The 17,774-nt window shown below is 43.2% G+C and overlaps 1 protein-coding gene across 2 annotated transcripts in view; it reads right to left on the bottom strand.

The window, feature by feature from the left end:
- Positions 1–17,774, bottom strand: part of LOC144829207 (aromatic-L-amino-acid decarboxylase-like) — a 626,175-nt gene that overhangs the window by 468,610 nt on the left and 139,791 nt on the right. For both annotated transcript variants that reach the window (XM_078688108.1, XM_078688110.1), the window contains exon 2: positions 625–852. In XM_078688108.1, coding sequence (XP_078544234.1) covers positions 625–828 — 204 coding nt within the window. In that variant the 5' untranslated portion in view covers positions 829–852. The remainder of the gene's footprint in view (positions 1–624; positions 853–17,774) is intronic.

The raw sequence follows: 17,774 nt of genomic DNA on the forward strand, positions 1-17,774 counted from the left end.
CGGTATCGTAGGATTCAGACTTAATTAAGCTGTTCCTATAACCCAAGCATACAGTGCACATTATTCATTAATCAGATGTAAAAATTATTTTATAAATGCTCCCAGATATGCAGGGCATCACATACATTCACATGCAGGTGGGTTTTAACCCCTTCGACGCTCATGACGAGCTCAGCTCGTCATGAACCGCGGGATTTTGAAAAACTCAGCGCACAGCGGGAAAACGCTTAGCGCGCATGTGGTTAAACAAGCAGGGATAGTGCCAAAACGTTATCATTTTACACACTGAATTCTTGCAAAAACCGCACAATTGTTAATTTGTCTTTTCCTCCAAAGAAGTCCTATGGAAGTTGGCAAATGTTATGTTTCAGACACACCCTGAGCTTGCACTTGTCTCTCCTTAAAACTGTGACATTCTAACTGACGAGCTTTTGGGTAATCTGCTTTTATGATCAGAATTATTTGAAATTTTTGGGCAGGTTTTGCCATTCGCATTCAGTCAATGACCATTTGTTTTCTAAACACATGTGTATGGTTTCAAAATTGACATGAAAACCCTTCAATAGAGAAGAAAGCCAGTAACCAACTCCTTAATGTACATATTTTAAACACGTGTCTACTTACTCCAGGCATAATAACCCTCTCAACATCTTTCATGACATCTTCGAATGTCTCAGGGTCCTCGGGGGCGGATGCAGGAATCATGGGTCTCAGATACCCTGGATTCACTCCAGGATACACCTGCCTCTTTTCAATCTCCTCCAGGTAATCTGCAATGTAATCCACCATTTCCTTTCCCCTCTTTCGGAACTCGGCTGAATCCATCATTTACGCAGTGAATAAGAGTAAACCCTGAAGAAGAACACAGATGATGATAATCATCAATAGAGTGCAAAGTAAAACATTTTACAGTACTGTCTCCTGATTTGTATATAATATGTTTAATCTTAATGGTGCAAATTTTGAAACAACATGATGGACCAATTCAGTTCTTAATTTGAGCCGGTAGTTGCAGTCATTTTTAAGCACTGGGACTCATTTTTATTATCAGATTTTGACCGAGAACAAAAAAGGGAAAGGCAGAAAAGGAGGTGTACGGGGAGGATAAAGGGAAAACAGTGACCAAAAAACAGTAACAAAGGGAGAAAATTGGGATGAAAAAGAACCTGCAAAATTGGGATAAAGGTAAAGGTAGTGTATATGGTGCCCGAAAGAGGCAAGAGGTGGAACTAAGATTAATCAAACTTGGTATTCAACTATCCCAGCATTTGGCAGCACCAGCAGCAGGCTTCCGTGAGAAACTTTGGGCACTGGCACTCATTTTAAATATTAAGAAGCTTATTTACAAGCCCCTTGCGCTGCTGCTGCTTTTACTGAAGCACCAGCAGCGGAATGGGCTTCCCCATATTTACAAGGCATATAAAGTCACCCTGCGTGACTTTTTATAACCTTGTAAATATGTTTCTCTTTCACGCATAACTCTGCTTGAAAGGGGCGTTCCATGGGTGTTGCTGATGGTGTTCCCACGCAACACCCATGGAACATGACGCATTCCCAGATTTACAAAATTTTGTAAAACAGGAAATGGGTCAGAAGCCTACGCCTCTCAGGGGAGGCATAAGGAGTTGCAACAAGGAGAAATACTTGTATTTCTCCTCGTTGTTTCCTCTTTCTATGTGTGCTGCATTCTGCAGCATGCATAGAAAGAGGAAAATGCCTTTAATGGTTGTTTTTGTGCAGGAAGGTGTCTCTTCCTGCACAAAAAGAATAATAATCGCCTCAGTACAGGCACCTTTGCAAAATGACGCAAGGGTGTCTGCGCTGGCACACGGCTGCTATTTGTGTGCTTTGCAGGGGAGAAGGACAAGAATGTGCTATAACTTGTAGAGACAGCGCATTCCTGCCCTTTTATTTTGATGCATGGCAGCGCAGCAGGAAGGCGTGTTGCACTGCTGTGCATCAAAATATTGTAATTGAGGTCCTAAGTATTGTGTATTACAACAGCGTGTTGGCAAGCACGCCAGGAGACATTTGCAGCAGGTGCATGAGCTGAGGCAGCTGTCTAAACCCACAGTGTAATATCATTGGTTTTAAAATTTGGATAAGCGATGTGCAGAAAAAGAAGCATGGGGACCACTAAGGCCAGATCAAAGAGTGGCATGGACCAATCCCTTTCCCCTTGAAGGACTGTGATAGTGGCAGCAGAGTGACTGAAGTGATGAGTGAGGTGCCATCTTAACAGCTCCATGGTAAGATCTGTTTGGTTTACCATTCTCTGTGATTATTCCATTAATACTGCTGGAAATAGCCAGTCCTTACGAATCTGCCCATGCAATCCCCTGCTATTGTCTTTCTACAAGAAACACACTTATCGCAAAAAGTCTGAAAAGCTTAAATTGCAGTGCATGGGCAGGGTGGTGACTACTAGCCACGCCATTATACAGATCGGGTCATCTGCACTTACTACAAATGCAGTGGCGGTGCGTCCATTGGGGGCGTTGGGGCGTTGCCCCACTAGCTTGGACGACCCGACTGCACTGCAACATGTGTAATAATAATTTTGTTTTTATTCATTGCAAACAGTGAAAAATGAATCGGTGCCGAGCGCACTAAGGCCCCGGGAGAAGCCCGACAGGATCGGGCATCCATAAGAAAGTGGGCCGGCCGGCCCGTGGGGGGCGGTGCTGCGCCAGAGATTGACAGGCAGGCAGCGCACAGGCAGAGGGTGACGTTACTGTACTGCCAGTGAGTGCGCATGTAAAAGGCCGGAGAAGACCAGATTTTGACTGGCCCGCGCATGCGCACCCTTTACACTCCCCCCTCTGCCACTATGGAATATAGGCATGGACTCGGGGCCCCGGGTCTCGTAAGGGGCAGATTTCAGTCTGCTCTGCGCTGTGCCAGGATTGGTTGGATGCTGCAGCAGGATGGTGCCGCGCGTGGGTGTTGGCTGGTCTGAGCCAGAATCGTCGGTGATTGGCCATTGTCCCTCGTCGCTGGAATCATGCCAGAGAGCTGCTCACATGGCCAGTCACGACAACAACACCATAAGGGAAAGTGAAAGTAAGTAAGTGCCTGGATCATGTGATGACTATAGTGAGACTAGAGTCAGTGGGCGCGTGAGTCGTGACTGAGTCTGAGGACGGAGTGACTGTGTGCTGACTACTCGTTGTGGTAGTCGTCATCGTGACCACCAGTACTGACTGCGTGTCGTCGTGTGTGTGTGGATTCGACGGTCGGACCGCCTGCTGCTGCCACCCACCCCACGTAAGAAAGACAGTTATAGTTTAGTTATTTTATTTATTATGCAGATGCGTGGCTGCATGGCGGGGGGAGGGGGTTGCTTAGGGTGTGAAACACTGCTCCCAAATAAATGCAGTCTTGCCTTGGTAGTAGGGTCCAGGGGCCCTGAGTTGGGTCTGTAATTTATGCGTCGGGTAACGGTTTTCATTTCTTTCGGTGAGCAAAGAATGAAAGTCAAAACAGGGGCCCTTCAGTAAACGGGAGAGCGAGCGGCAGAGATAGCTATCAGGTGCCTGAATCCAGTATCTCTACATCATGTGTGACTGTGTGTCATTATGACGATGACAAATCTTTTTTTTGTTTAGTAATACGTTGTTGTAACGTCTAACTTATTTTTATTAATGATGCACATAGGTCAGATTTGAGTGAGAGAGAGAGCTAGAGATTGTGAAACGGGAATGTCGAGAAACGGATAAGGGTGAGTCATAGAACGTAGAAGTAGAGAAAGAGTCGAGGTGAGTTAGAGGCAGACAGGTGAAATAGTGAGAGATGTATAGGGCGGTGCAATGTAAAAACACCAGTGAGGTAGAGAGCAGGGCAAAATGAAACGTGGCATTGGCAGACATGCTAGAGAGAGTAGCGAGTGAGAGAGGGCTGATGAACAGCAAGAGAGGGAGGGATACAGAGGTGAAACAGAGACAGAGATGAGGCAGAGAAAGAGTGGTGAGGTTGATACAGATGTAAAGGAAAGAGACGGTGATCCGATACATAATGCAGACCCAGCAGTGTAGGGAGCCCCGAAACCCCACAAGGCCCCCCCCCCACTAAGCCTCAGAACTATGAGTATCTGTGAGAGACACTGAAGAAACAGAGATGGAGAGAGAGATGGTGGAGGTAGAGACGGGTAGAGGAAAATGCACTGAGAAAGGTGTAAGGTATTAAAAGAGATGAAGTAGAGGGAAGAGCAGTAGAACGGAGATGGTGAAGCGGCGAGTGAGTGGAGAGAGGTGACATGGGAACAAAGCAGTGGAGTGCAGAGAGGTTTGAGGGAACGTTTAGGCAGGGAGAGCAGCTTGAGAGGTAGAGGTGTGTAAGTAGGCACAGAAAGTGGCAGAAATGAAGTTGTGTGTTGTAAAGACAGTGAGGTTCGAGAGGTATTTTGATAGAGAGTGATGAGGAGACATAAGTGAGCTAGAGAGAGCTGACATGGATGAGAAAAGGGGCAGAGATGTCGAGAGAGGTGGAGAGTGAGGTAAAGCTAGAGGGGGAAGCTGTGTACGTGACGTCATGTAAGGAGAGGGAAGGGCTGAGATTATTTTAAATGTAATTCTTTCAACTGTTTTGGAGCCTGAGGGTTAAGGTTGAGTAGGGTGGGCAAGCCCAGATCAGGGATATCTAAAGGATTTTGGGGGGCCAGGGCCAAAGGTATTTTGGGGGCCGCTGATTGGAACAGCTTTGAATGTATGACCCAGTTACAGCTCATTCATGCACTCTTTGGCAAGGTTACTGACAGTGCTCAGGCACACTGGTCTAAATTCTAAAGGTGTTTACATCTAACATTCAGAGATAGTGATGTGTGTTTTCAATACTGTACACAGCAGCAGCTCACCAATCTTACTGCAAAGAATCTCTGTCACCCTCTCCCATTTCTCTTATGTGAGGTCCTGTTTTCTAAAAAACATTTTTATGGATGTTGCATAAAAAAGAAACATATTTGTCTACAAAAGGTCTGTAATAGACTCTCTTACATTCCTCACATTAAAAATCAATTGATGGAAAAGTTATTTAAATCAATCTGTTTAAGAATTATTTAAGGTCATAAGGCCAAGAATTTCTCAGGGGGCCCCTGAAAGGCTGAGGCACTGAGCCAGAGCCCACTTTGCTCATGCCTTCAAACGTCTCTGGCCCAGATGTAGAGTTAAAATGTGTTTTATGCACACTGTTTCACTTTATTGTGGAGTCCTGGGAGTTAGGACCCCAGACTCTTTGCTCATGTTTTAAACAGCTCTGATTGAATGAACCAGTTTGCCTTTGCTTGCTGAATAATTTACCTTTGTTTTGCTACATACTTTAAATTATTCTGATACCTCATTTTGTCCTCCTTTGCCGCATAATTCCAGCTTCCCTGATTGCAAGTGGGGATTTATAAGTCCCTTCAAGAGAAATTGCTAGAACTGGCTGAAAATGCTACATTTGAAACGTGGCCACCTGGGAGCTGTTGCAATGCGAAAGCACGTTTTGTTTGAACCTCAGAGAAGAGGAAAGCAGGTTTGAAGCATCATAAAGATGAGTGCCTTTCATGTTGTGACGTGGTTTTGATACAGTTAGGCTCCTGGCTCACCCATCAACATTGCAAGCAGCCGGGCTAGCCTTTGGCATTGGGTAACGGGCGCCGATCTTCAGAGGGGTGCAGGAGTGGCTACAACAGCTGAGCCTCCCTCTAACCTGGGGCTAAAAAGAAAAGTGTAGTAAACACACTGTTCTAAGTCTGTCTGTCTTTCTCCCTTCTTTCGCTCCCCCTCACCTTCCCCTACTTTCTCAACACACTGACAATTGAAGATGACAAGTGCGTACCTTGTGCCAAGTTTTATTTCGCCCAGGGCTTTGTTTGAGCAGAGAACAGCAGCTCTGATTGCAGGCCTTGATACTGCCATGATGACAGACAGAGAAATATGTGTGAAGAGAAATTTCGAAATCAACACGAGATGTTTTAATTAATGAGGCTCGTAAAGTTAAGCTGAAATGCGATGTTTTCTGTTTTAAAAAACATATTAGGAGGAACTACTACACCTGTCAACATCGAAAGTAAAGAGTTCAAATCATAATTAAAAAGAAGGTGGTTTCCTTCAAGCCAGCAACAGCTACAGCATTCGAGGGCTTCCCCACGCAAATTAACTGACCCGAGCCAAAACAAATCATTGATTCCCCAGGTTAATTCCCATACTTCCCTACTTGGTGTAAATCTATTCAGCTCACTGCTTTTGAGCAATGTGCTTTTAAATTGGTTCCCACGGTGGTCTTGAAGGGGATAACAATGTAGGCATCACTGGACTGTAGGTAACAGATTCCATGGGACCGTAATTCCAATGTGGCCTCATGAGTTTTTTCTTCCTTGGACCTTTCGGGTACTGCACAACTGGTCCCACTGTACCGAGAATTGAAAGCAGCCTATAAAAAGAGGGGGTGAGCAGACCGTGGCCCCACGACCATTTTCTGTAGGTAAAACAAAGAAACAATCATTAGGGGCGCAGGCACTGTGGTACTGACTCTCGGCACAGTGGTACTCAGTGGGACCCTCCTTAAATCCTTTAACTATTAACTGTCCGTCCGGCAAATTCCACAATTCCAGTCGGTCAGTATAGCACAGTCAGTGACACTGTGTGACACTCTCTGGCCTACGGCCATCTGACACCAGGAATCCCTTGTCACACTTGCATGCATTGCTGAACCATTCTAAAGGCCCACGTCCAAGGAACCTGGCTTGGCAGGACCCCAGGTGTAAACACAGGGAGCAAAGGTGCCAACCGTTTCCTCAACAAACCGCGGCTGAATAATAACCCATCTAGTGCCTGTACTGTTCCTTCACATATGTAGACAAAATTGCTGTTGTAACTAATTACTCATAATATGGCAAGGGTCACATCAGTCTTCAAAAATAATTACACCAAAGGGGTACGGCTTTGCATATGTTTTCCTCCCACACCACACATTCATAGCATCTGTTCTCTTCTGGAGGACAGCCAGCAATCCATAGAGCAGCATGCATGCAAACATGGGTCACATGTTTAGTTGTCTAATTCACTGATGGAGGCTACATTTATTTTGGCTACATTTATTTTAGTTTGCTGAACTATTTTCTGTGCCAATTCTACCCTGCCCACAATTCTTACAGGGCAGGTGGGCACCCACCATTCAGGGGCCCAATTCATTTACAGGCCTATAAATATCTTTGAGATATGGGAGGCTTAGGGGCCTGCGGGTGAGTAGGGGGCGAATCATTTTGTGTTACACCACTAATTTCCAGAACTACTAGCTTGACATTATGCAGTCAATGTGCATGGGGAATAGAAAGCACACACATCACATGGTGACTGGTCCAATGGTTTATTGCTTTTTCCAAAGAAAAGAGGTAATTTCATAGCATACTTTTCTGATGAAAATTTTAATTGCCTACACTGTTCACATATGAACTCTGATTTGTTCAGTTTCTGAACACGTTGCCTAGCGTCATGGCGCCTACATTTTATATGGCCTTCCACCTAAATACTATTCAGAAAACGTCGGTTTAACAGAAAGCCATGGCGTTCAGTGCAGACAAGAAAGGGGCCGCCTGCATACATCTTTGTGAGCCCAGCGATTTCCAGGAGGAAATAATAAAGGCAGGCTCATATGCAGGCCAGGGTGTGTGCACTGGGCAGGCGTGACGTCGTGCTGTAATTGGTGGTGGTGGCGGTGCATCGTGCATGGGAGCAATCTTAGGCTGTGCCAGCAACACTTTTGATCCCCTAAGTTCTCAGTCTCTAGTGCTGCGCAACAGCTCTGATGTTATGTAATTTTTAAGTGTGTTATGCTGCAGGTGTTATTTATTAGTAATGCTATGTTTTGGCCTATTATGTTATGTTATAGACCCATTTGCAGAGCGCCATTGGGGACTTATAAATGTTTAGCCATGCAACACTTGCTGTTGCACCAAGGATATTGTTCATGTTTTTCCGAGAGAGGGATCAGAGTTTTGTTTAATGGAAGTTTTGACTCATGGAAAGGTAGCACAGACAGGCGTGCTGAATTTAGATACAAAAAGTAAATATGTTGAATGGTGATAGTTTGTGACCTGTTTAGTTGGTTCTTTTGTTGTTTGCAGTTTAAACCAAAAAAGGTGTTTGTTTTGTTGTTTGCAGTTTAAATGAAAACAATCTGTGAGGTTCTCAGCATTGTATCTTGAAGTCTGTGATGAAGCTCTGTTGTTATACTGAATGAGCAGCTACCTAGTATGTTATATGACAGCTCTTTAATGATGTAATCCCTGCACTTTCACAATTGCTTTATTAACCTTCCTGCTTTCTCAGATTTGCTTGGAAATGCACCATTTTTCCACTATTTTTTCAAAATTTTCTCGGGGGGAATTCCCCCCGAACCCTCCTTAGGGGGTTCGGCCTCGCTCGCTACGCTCGCTCGCTACGGTGCAGTTGGATTATCACTTTCCGCCCCACCTATTTCAAATGTCACCAGCCGCCACTGTACAAATGTAACAACTTCAAAGAAATGTGGATTTGTTCATTTATTCCAAAAATCCTTCCCATACAAATGACTAAAAACATGCACTGACACAGAGGGAAGATATTGATTTACAAAACGCTGGAAACAGTACTGCTGAACCAATGTCGGCTGCCCAACCTAAGAGGCAGCGAGTAAACATTAATTTCATTTGTACATGGCTCAGGTTTATGAATAGAGTATTTTTTGCTAACCCAACCCACCCTGTATTAGCAAATTCTGTGAAGCAACCAAAGATGATTACGTCTATTAATTGATGGCTGATTGATAAAGATTATTGATGGTTTGTAAGTGATTATTAAAAAATAATCAGAAGGCACAGTTTGTTAAAACTTTTTCCTAATGTGCAATATTGGGTGACAAATAATTTTTTAATATTAAGGATTTTTATGAATAATATAGTGGTAACTGCAAAATTATTAATGTTGCACTTGAAACGATTTTATTCAAAGGTTTAAAAGTGTGTTTATTAACATAGTTTAATAGTGTGACATTTCTGTAGTAACACCATTTTAATAAAACAAATGCTGTTTTGGTGTCTGTTCATCTTGCTTCTGCTTTTTTCAATCCCACTCAGTATCAGCCTTCTCTCCCTATAGTCTTCGCACAGCACAGGACAATGTGACGTAATTGGTTATTTTCCTTACAGAGCGTGTATTGTGAATGAAGCTTTCTTCATGTACCCAAAGTAACGTTCTGAAGTACACTTCCCTGGAAGTTCTGATGTAGTACTGCTGGAACACTGGTGTATGAACCTTTCTTTGAAAATGTTTCATATTATGTTGCACATCTCTGAACTGTGTTGTCGCTATGGAAGTTAATGAAAGATTTCCTGTGCCTTAGAAGTGGGTGAGTGTTATAATTCCTTGCTCAATATGTGTTATCACTAGTCATGCCATGCTGAATTTGCAGTTTTTGCTCATTCATTAAATGTGTAAAAAAAGACCTTTGTTTTATGTGTGAGTCCTATAACTTCCCTTTTGCTACCAGGGTCTCTGTCAAGTCCTTTTATGATTTTTTGTTTCTTGTTGAGACTTACAATAATTTTGCTTGGTTTCAGACTATGTACACTGTATTTGAGTCTTCGTGGTATTTCAATATTTCTGCATTGTCTGTTTTGTGATTTTGAAATAAAACTCTTTACGCTTTCATTGATCTAGAATTCACTTATTGATTGGTCCCAATCATTATTATATAACTCTGTTGGGCCTGATGTCAAGGAGGGTGGACCAAGGGTGCTGCAGCAGAGTCACCTAAGGTAAATATTGGGGTGATCAAAAATTTGGGGTGCAGTACGGAACCCAGAAAAATAATAGCAGAGGATGGTTGTGTAAGAATACCTCCTCTTTGTAGAGATTCCCTACGATTTTCCCAAAGATTTTGAGTCTTTAATGCCCAGTCCGCGGGAGAAAGGAATTTTTGGAACTCTGCCAAAAGTCTGGAGCCAGACACTTCAGAGAAATAATTTGCTGAATGTTTCTCAACAATTTGGAGAGAAAGTATGAATAGAGTTAATTGATTTGCGTGTAGTTTATGTATTTGTGCTACATGTTGAAGTATGTGTTTAAAAAATGGATTGTTTCTGTTTTGACCCTTGGCCATCTTGGCCCCAAACTCTGGAATGCCCTGCCCATTGCCATGAAGACTGAGACTAACATGCTCAGTTTTCGTAAAAAACTGAAAACCCTACTCTTTTAAAATTATTTCTTATAGCCGTGATTGATGTCAGTTTTTCTTTCTTCTTTAGTCTATCCCTTGCGCCAGGGAAACCCACTGCGGGTAGCTGTTGCGCATTATAAATTTTAAATAAATAAATAAAATAAATAAAATTAATTGTTTGGATATGCAATGGTGATCATGAATTCAGTTTTCCCAGGAATGTTTATATTACTCTCCTGGTTTGTATGGCCAGATATCAAGGAGGGTGATGACTCTCATTGCTAGATCAAGGGAGCCGGAGCCAAGCTGCAACAGGCACATTTTAGGGTGATCAAAATATTGAGGTGCAGGTAAATATTGGGGTTCGACTCCCACAATACTTACCTGTATCTTCTAGAAACGGGACACTGAAAATTGCTTCACTAAAGGTAAACAGCTGGTGGCACTCGTTTCACTGCAACTTGATGATTCCGACTTCAACTTTCCACTCCAAACTACTATGATGGCAGTGTATTTACTGTTTGAGACTCTGGTGTCTCTGTCTACTTTGGAAGTGCCCTTCTTTCTGAGGGATGCCATTTTACATCCTGCCCTATCTGTAATCCCTGCCTGTTTGAGTCAGCATAATAATAAATACAATCCTGGAATACGTATGCAGTCTTTGTTCACATACATCTGTCAGAAGATTGCATAGACGTGCCAGAGGTGATATATAGAAGGTTGAAGTTGGGATTTAATTATTTGCTGCCTCTGGGCAATGAAAAACAGTTACTGAACCCTAGAGGAAGAAAGGTGTGCTCCACTAGTGTTTGGAGAGAGGGAACCTTTTATGCTCTCACTTGCAGTACAGTACTATATTGTGGGAAAAATTCTGCTGTGTGGTGGAGCACTTTCTGGAAACAAAGTCGAAGAGGAAGAGCTTCTTGTCCTCCCAACTTCTTCAGGAATTATGCACATTGTAACTCTGGAAGTTGTCCAGGAAGTCACAAAATGAGGATGGGAGCAACCACAGTTAATATTAGATATAGAAATGGAAGCAGGTTTATTTAAAGTTGGTGAGGGTAAAATAAAATCCATTCCGCAAAGGAAGTGATTTTGCTTTGTGTGATCCAATTTTGCAAAGGAGCCAGTGCCCTGCTGCAAATGATCAGTTCTTTTAAATTGGCCATATCGTTATATTTCACCTTTGTAGATGTTAGAGCAGATTTACTGGTAAAGATTAATCTTTATTTGTGTGTGCTTAAGTGTGCACAGGTAGGTCAGAAGACTATTTTACTGGTCCTCTGATCTGGTTGCACTGACAGCTGAAGAAACATGGGGGCATATTTACAATGTAGCGCTAAGCCACGTGAAGTGACTTAGCGACACCTTGTAAATATTCAAAGTGGAGCTAGGCCACTGGAGCGTCAAAAAAAGTGGCGCTTGGGTGGCGATAGGGGCTTGTAAATATTCCCCGTGTTTTTTAAAAATTGCACAGTGTGCATCATTTCAATCTCATTCTTTATTTTTCCTTTTCCATTAAATAGACAAAAACGTGATTAATTATGTGGTGTTGTTAATTAACATTGTATGAACTAATTTTCTTCAAAGAAAGCCTATGTATAATGTTGCAAATGTCTATGGTTGAGGCTTCCTGCTGGTTCAACAGTGCTCCTGTTCATGTTTAAATGTTCATTATTTAGTCACATATTGTAATATCCCCTCGCATGTCGGTTAAAGCGTCTTATAGATTAATAATTTTAGGTGGTCTCCTAGAGTGAGCCTATTTTAGGTAGCACAATTTCTACAATGTTTATTGGTTTCTGTCAAGGTAGGTTTATTGGTTCAGCACATCTTCCCACCTAACTTTAAGTGAGGGGCATTATTCTCTACTCCTGTGAATGTATAAAATGGGCTATTTTGGGTGTTTTTCCCCTAAATCTTATTGAGCAATTCCTATGACAACTTGTTTATTTTATTTCATAGTTATAATAATTTGAGGTTGATTCGATATTATCTTCTTTTGCTCATTTTAATTGATTACCTCTAAGAAATTGGAGTAGTAGTGAGGGGGGGGGGGGGGTGAGAACTCACCTCAAACAATAATCCCAATCCTTGTCAGGGTAAACCACAAAAGTCACAAAATAAATATGTGTTTAACCCTCTGGTATATTGTCGTTAAAGCAGTCAGGCTTAACTAAGAGGCAAGGTGTAAAGTATTTATGCAGCACTCAAATAGTGAGAAACTGAAAACAAAACACAAGAAAACTCCCAAGCCAAATTAGGAAAATAGAGTAAAATGACAACACAGCAAAAATAAGCAATAAGTAGAACTGGAATTCTGTTATTTTTTTACAGTTTCCATTAAAAAAACACAAAGGGACAACCATAGATATCTGGCTATTCTAGACTTGGTCAAATGTTAAGGCCAACACTGGATTGCCTGGCAGATCAGAGACTAGGTTTGTCCTAGTGAAAAGCTTACCTTCTGACTCAAAACATTTATAGACGAAAAAGGGGTCACCGGCTAGTTGTTTGAGAGGCAAGCTTGAGCCAAAGCAGGGCTCTACAATGGCGGTTGCTGAAGGGCGGGTGCCGTATGGTGGTAGCTGAATGCAGAGACATCTGAGCAGGTGAAGTCCAGAGCCTGTGCCAGGAAGGCCTCAACATGATCGGATTCTGCTCAGTGAAGCCACCTACGTTCTGACTTAGAAACTTTTTTGCAAGTGAGATCACCATCAATGGGGCAAACTAGCAAGCTGAGGCCAACTGGCGAGTCAAAGACTGCGTTTTTTACAACAATCTCGGTCTCTTATTGGTTCTCTAGGCAGAGAGTTGGAAAAAGTGTCTAACCCCCAGATCTTGCAGTTTGGGGGCAGAAGGGGTACTCTTTAACATCAGGTAAGGGTCCAGGACCTGGGGACATCACTTGGGGGTTAGAACTCACTCCAACAGAAACAATCAGAAAGGTCAAGGTACTGTTCATCTGGGCAGTTGCAGGGAAAGTCCACTGGAAGCTTGTTGTGTCACTGTAGATCAACCAGTAAGTCAGACAGCTGACCACCGAAATCACTTCTGGGGCCTGGGTTCATAGCAAATACAAAAAGAACAATTGATGGGCAGAATGCAGAACAATCTCATACACTCACCCCAGTACAGAGATCGGACCTAAATCCTTAGTTTTTTTTGCTCACCATGCCATTCCAGTTTGGACCCAGCCATATGCAAATCACTCTTGACCTTGCGGCCAATGGGAGCAGTCCAGCCTGAACTGCCAATTCAGATCCTCTTCGGACTGGAAACAAGCATCCTAGGACCGGTTTCGGGCTTTCAGTCCTCATCAGCCAGGATAGCTTGACTCCAGTGGCATGGAGAGCACGGGACACATGTCTGGGCATACCCGTCCCACTCGGGGTGACAAATACAAAACCAAATATTGATGGACAGAATGCAGAGGGGTGAAACCCCAAATACGGTCCTAGGATGCTTGTTTCAGAGCAGTTCGGGCTGGACTGTTCCCTTGAGGCACAGGGTCAAGACTGATTTGTATATGGCCAGGTCTAAACTGGGGTGGCATGGTGAGCAAAAGAATGATGGATTTAACCCAGATCTCCTGACTGGTGTTGAATGTTTTGGTTTGTTCTGCATTCCGTCCATCAATTGTGTGTCTTTTGGGTTCATAGCAAGCAGGTACAGTCCTCCTTCAGATTCTTCAGACAGCAAAGCAGTCCCTCTTCTGGTCCTTCACAGGTCCAGAAATGTTTTGATAAGGGTACTGGGGATGCCACATTTACGCCCAGTGCCAGCCCATGCGAGGAGAAACTCCTGGCCAGTCGCTAAGCAATGGGGTGAAAGTTCATAGGGGTGATCCTACCCACTGTTACAGCACTTCCTGTGTGCTTTACTGTAAACTATTCCACAGATCCTCTCGCTCTCTCCAACATGGTCTTTATTTCCCTTGCCAGAGCTCACAGTGCCCACCCACAGGATTGGCTATGACAATGGGCAAACTCCTCCCTTGTGGTCACTTCAAACTAGTTCTGGAGCAACTTCCCTTCCAACTGGGTTTGGAGCCAAGCTGACTAACAAGACAAAATGGAGATAGGCCTGGGTGTGAGCTACATTTGCCAGTAGCAGAGTAGGCATCCTTTGAAGCTCAGGAAGGGCCGGGCTCATGGAAGAAAAACACCTCTCCACACCCAAGCCCATGTCCACATTCAGAGAGAAATCCATATCTCATCACTACCAAAAACTGCCAACTTTCTAAGAATTGTCATTTTCAAAATGGCAATGTAAACTCCTATGATTATTATTTCAATTATTATTAAAATGAGTTTTTCTAAAAGCCCCCAGACTGCAATAATGCACTATAAAGAGTTATACTTTAATCCAGTGGGAGAGCCAGCCATGTAACAGTGTAAAAGGGCTTTGGAGGGGGTTAACTTGCAGGGCATTTAGTGCATTAAATATACATATCTTACTTTTTAAATACCCTATGGGCATTTAGGGCCACATTGGGTGTGACTTCTAGGTAGTAAAAGAGAACGTTTGTTTTGCCAGGTCAGAATGGCAGTTTAAAATTGCAAACAGAGGTGGCTGGGGCAGGCATGGGTGCATGTTCCACAGTGTTACTTTAGTGGCTGGCACAATGAGTGGGCAGCCCACTAAAAACCATTTAATTTATAGCCCCTTGGTGAATGTAGAGCATATACTAGGGACTTATAAGTAAATTAAATGTGCTAATTAGGTATATACCAGTTTTACCATGCGTAAAATGATAAGCACGAGCCCTTTACAGCTGGTTTGCAAGGGTAAAGTCTGCAAACTTCTGTGACTAACAAAAACAGACTTAGTAAAAGAACATAAAAAACTGGGGTTACCCTGCAGAAAGGGCAAATTTCCAACACAACTTCCTGCCAGCCAAAAGCTAGGGTAGACTGATCAATACCTTGTTGGTGTTCCCTGTTCATAGAATGTGAACAATTTGCTTTCTCTGCAGTGGCACTTGCTGTCCCATGCGCTTATAAACCTAACTCACCCCTCTGTCACCACCCTCCTAAGTCAATGCACTGCCTCTTGAGGAACCCTTCTCCTCATCTGCAGACCCAATCTGTGAGGATCCTGCCTTTAGCTTGCTCACAGATACATCCCAGTTGGAAGCCAGTACAACTATGGCCAACAAGGAGATGTGGCTCATTCCCCCCACCCCCTGGATCACACTAGTTCCCAACCCAGGAAAAGATCTGCCAATATATTCTTACATTGCACTGTTACTAGCCCTAGCAAAATGTATTTTTCCTTTACTGCTCAACTGCTGGCAAACCATTTTTCCTGCACTTATTGCTGCAAGACTGGACTAGGCAAATCCATCGAAATAGCTACGTGCTCTATAAACATATTCATTCATTCATTCACTCATTTATTCATGAGGATAACAACTAACTGAGCCCACTGATAGTTGTCAGTGTCAGGAGCCAGGCCACTGGCAATCTACTGCCAGATAAAGGTTCCAGTCTTGGGCCTTGGGCAGGCCTTCCTTCTAACATTAGGGGTGGCAAGGAGTCCTCCACTTACCTCAAGGGTAGCTCTGGTTGCGTACATTTCTCAGAGTGGGGGATAACAGCCCTGTGTGATAGGCGCCCTACTCCCGCTCTTTCTCTTGCCATCCTAGGGGTGGTATCCTGAGACTGGCCTCTCAGCCTTGCGTTTATACCCTAAGACTGAACAGGTGCGTGGCAAGCCAGGACTCCCTAAGGGGAACCACCACCCCCTTAAAAGTGGCACTGTGTTTTGCAGGAGTTTGCCTGTTAAAGGTCTCCAGTCTTCTGTCTCTGTGACAGCACAGGTAGCACTTCCAGGTTAGAAGTGGCTCACCAGGGTCAGTCTTGGGGCGCTCTTCTCTCAGAGCGGGTAACCATTGGTCCACTTGTTCTCCCACTGTGGATTTCCTCCACCTCCTCCCCCTTGCTCTCCAGCTGGGCTTCCATACTCTCCATTTGAGAGCAATCCCCCGCCACCTGATGTTTCGGGGTGCCCTGGGCAGTTGCCCCTCCCAGCTCTTCTGGGCATCAGGAGGCTGACAATACTCTCCTCTGGGTTACAACTAATAGTAAAAGAACTACTGTTTTAAAACCAAGAAAACACTGAATTTCACTAGTTATACGTACTGACCTAAGCATTACATGCACTGCTGTGGTGCCCTGTATATGACATATAGTGCATCAAATTCGGCATCTGAAATCTATTGTGGTGAAAGCTATACCGAGGTTATTTAGATTCTAATGTCTCCCTTTCATATTTTCGTTCTAGTAGATTGAGCATTAGTGGAGGTTCAGGCAGATGTACTGGAGAAGAAAATGAGAGTGGTCTGAACAATCCACTAGTAGAATGGAGTATTTTCTGTTTATTTTACTTTATGTAATAATCAGATCTAGTGTAGCACTCATGACATGTGCTGCACTTGACCACAGTTGGCTGAGGTCATTTTATTCCAGGTAAGCTGAAAGAATCAATACTGTATGGTGTGAACGGCCACCTCATTGAAGACTGAACTCCCTAAGTTGTTGACTATAACAAATTCCAAGATCTGTGATGACTTTGTAGTTCCCTGGAAGAGGAGTGGTATATTAGGTGCAGTTTGATTGGGTTAGTCACTGTCCCTATTGCATCCAAGGAGAGATGTTAAAATTATGCTAGTTGTTCTTTCATGCACTTTCTGCATTTTATAATAGCTCTCTTCATATGAATGTGGAACATAGTAAGCATGCTTTAAATTTACAATTGGAGCTTTGCCTCTTTGCTATGTAATTCGGTAGCGATGGTGTAATAATTTTCTGGGAAGTGGTTGCATTTTGTGCAGATCCCAGCCTCTCACTACCCAAATAAGAGTGAAGTATCAGCACACGAGGATTCAGAACAGTGTTTTGAATGTTACCCTCAGAATGGTGCACAGAGTAACCCCCATGATTCAAAGGATTTAACATACATGCATCCCACAGGCAAGTTATACATATTCATTAGAAGAGGTAAAGCTGTAAAGAGTGTTAGATGGGTGTTTAGCAATTTATGAATGCATACACGAGGATCCATTTTCTCTAAGATTTACCACATGGTTTAATTGGGAAGCCACAAATACCTGAAGTGTACAAATAATGGATTTCAATACTTTCTTCTGCTACTGGGCAGCTCAAATTGTTCTCAGGGGTGTAAACCCCATGATAACATTTTTATCACAGGGAAGAGCTTACCTAAGAACTCTACAGGAAAGATGGAAGATGCATTAGTAACAGCATACAGAAACTGTGCTATAGTAATAACATTTACTAATGCTGTTCTGAAGTACACACAAAGGCTCCAAGATGTTTCCAGAGATTGCAAGCATTCTGAAGAAGACAGTGCGTTCCTTACACAGTCAGGCAGCATGTAACTGGATGCTTTGCTTAAACAGCTGCCAAGGTTTCAGATTGCTATGTGAAACATTTTCATAATTTCAATAGAATTATGAGTGACATTTCAACGTCTATGAGTGACACTTTCTCGTGAGCAAAATCAAGCAATGAATTGAGGGAAACATATAAATATCAGTATTACACCCATATGAGCAATGAGAAACTAAGAAA

Source organism: Lissotriton helveticus, chromosome 4_1 (assembly GCF_964261635.1).
Source record: "Lissotriton helveticus chromosome 4_1, aLisHel1.1, whole genome shotgun sequence".
In the NCBI taxonomy this organism is placed as follows: Eukaryota; Metazoa; Chordata; class Amphibia; order Caudata; family Salamandridae; genus Lissotriton; species Lissotriton helveticus.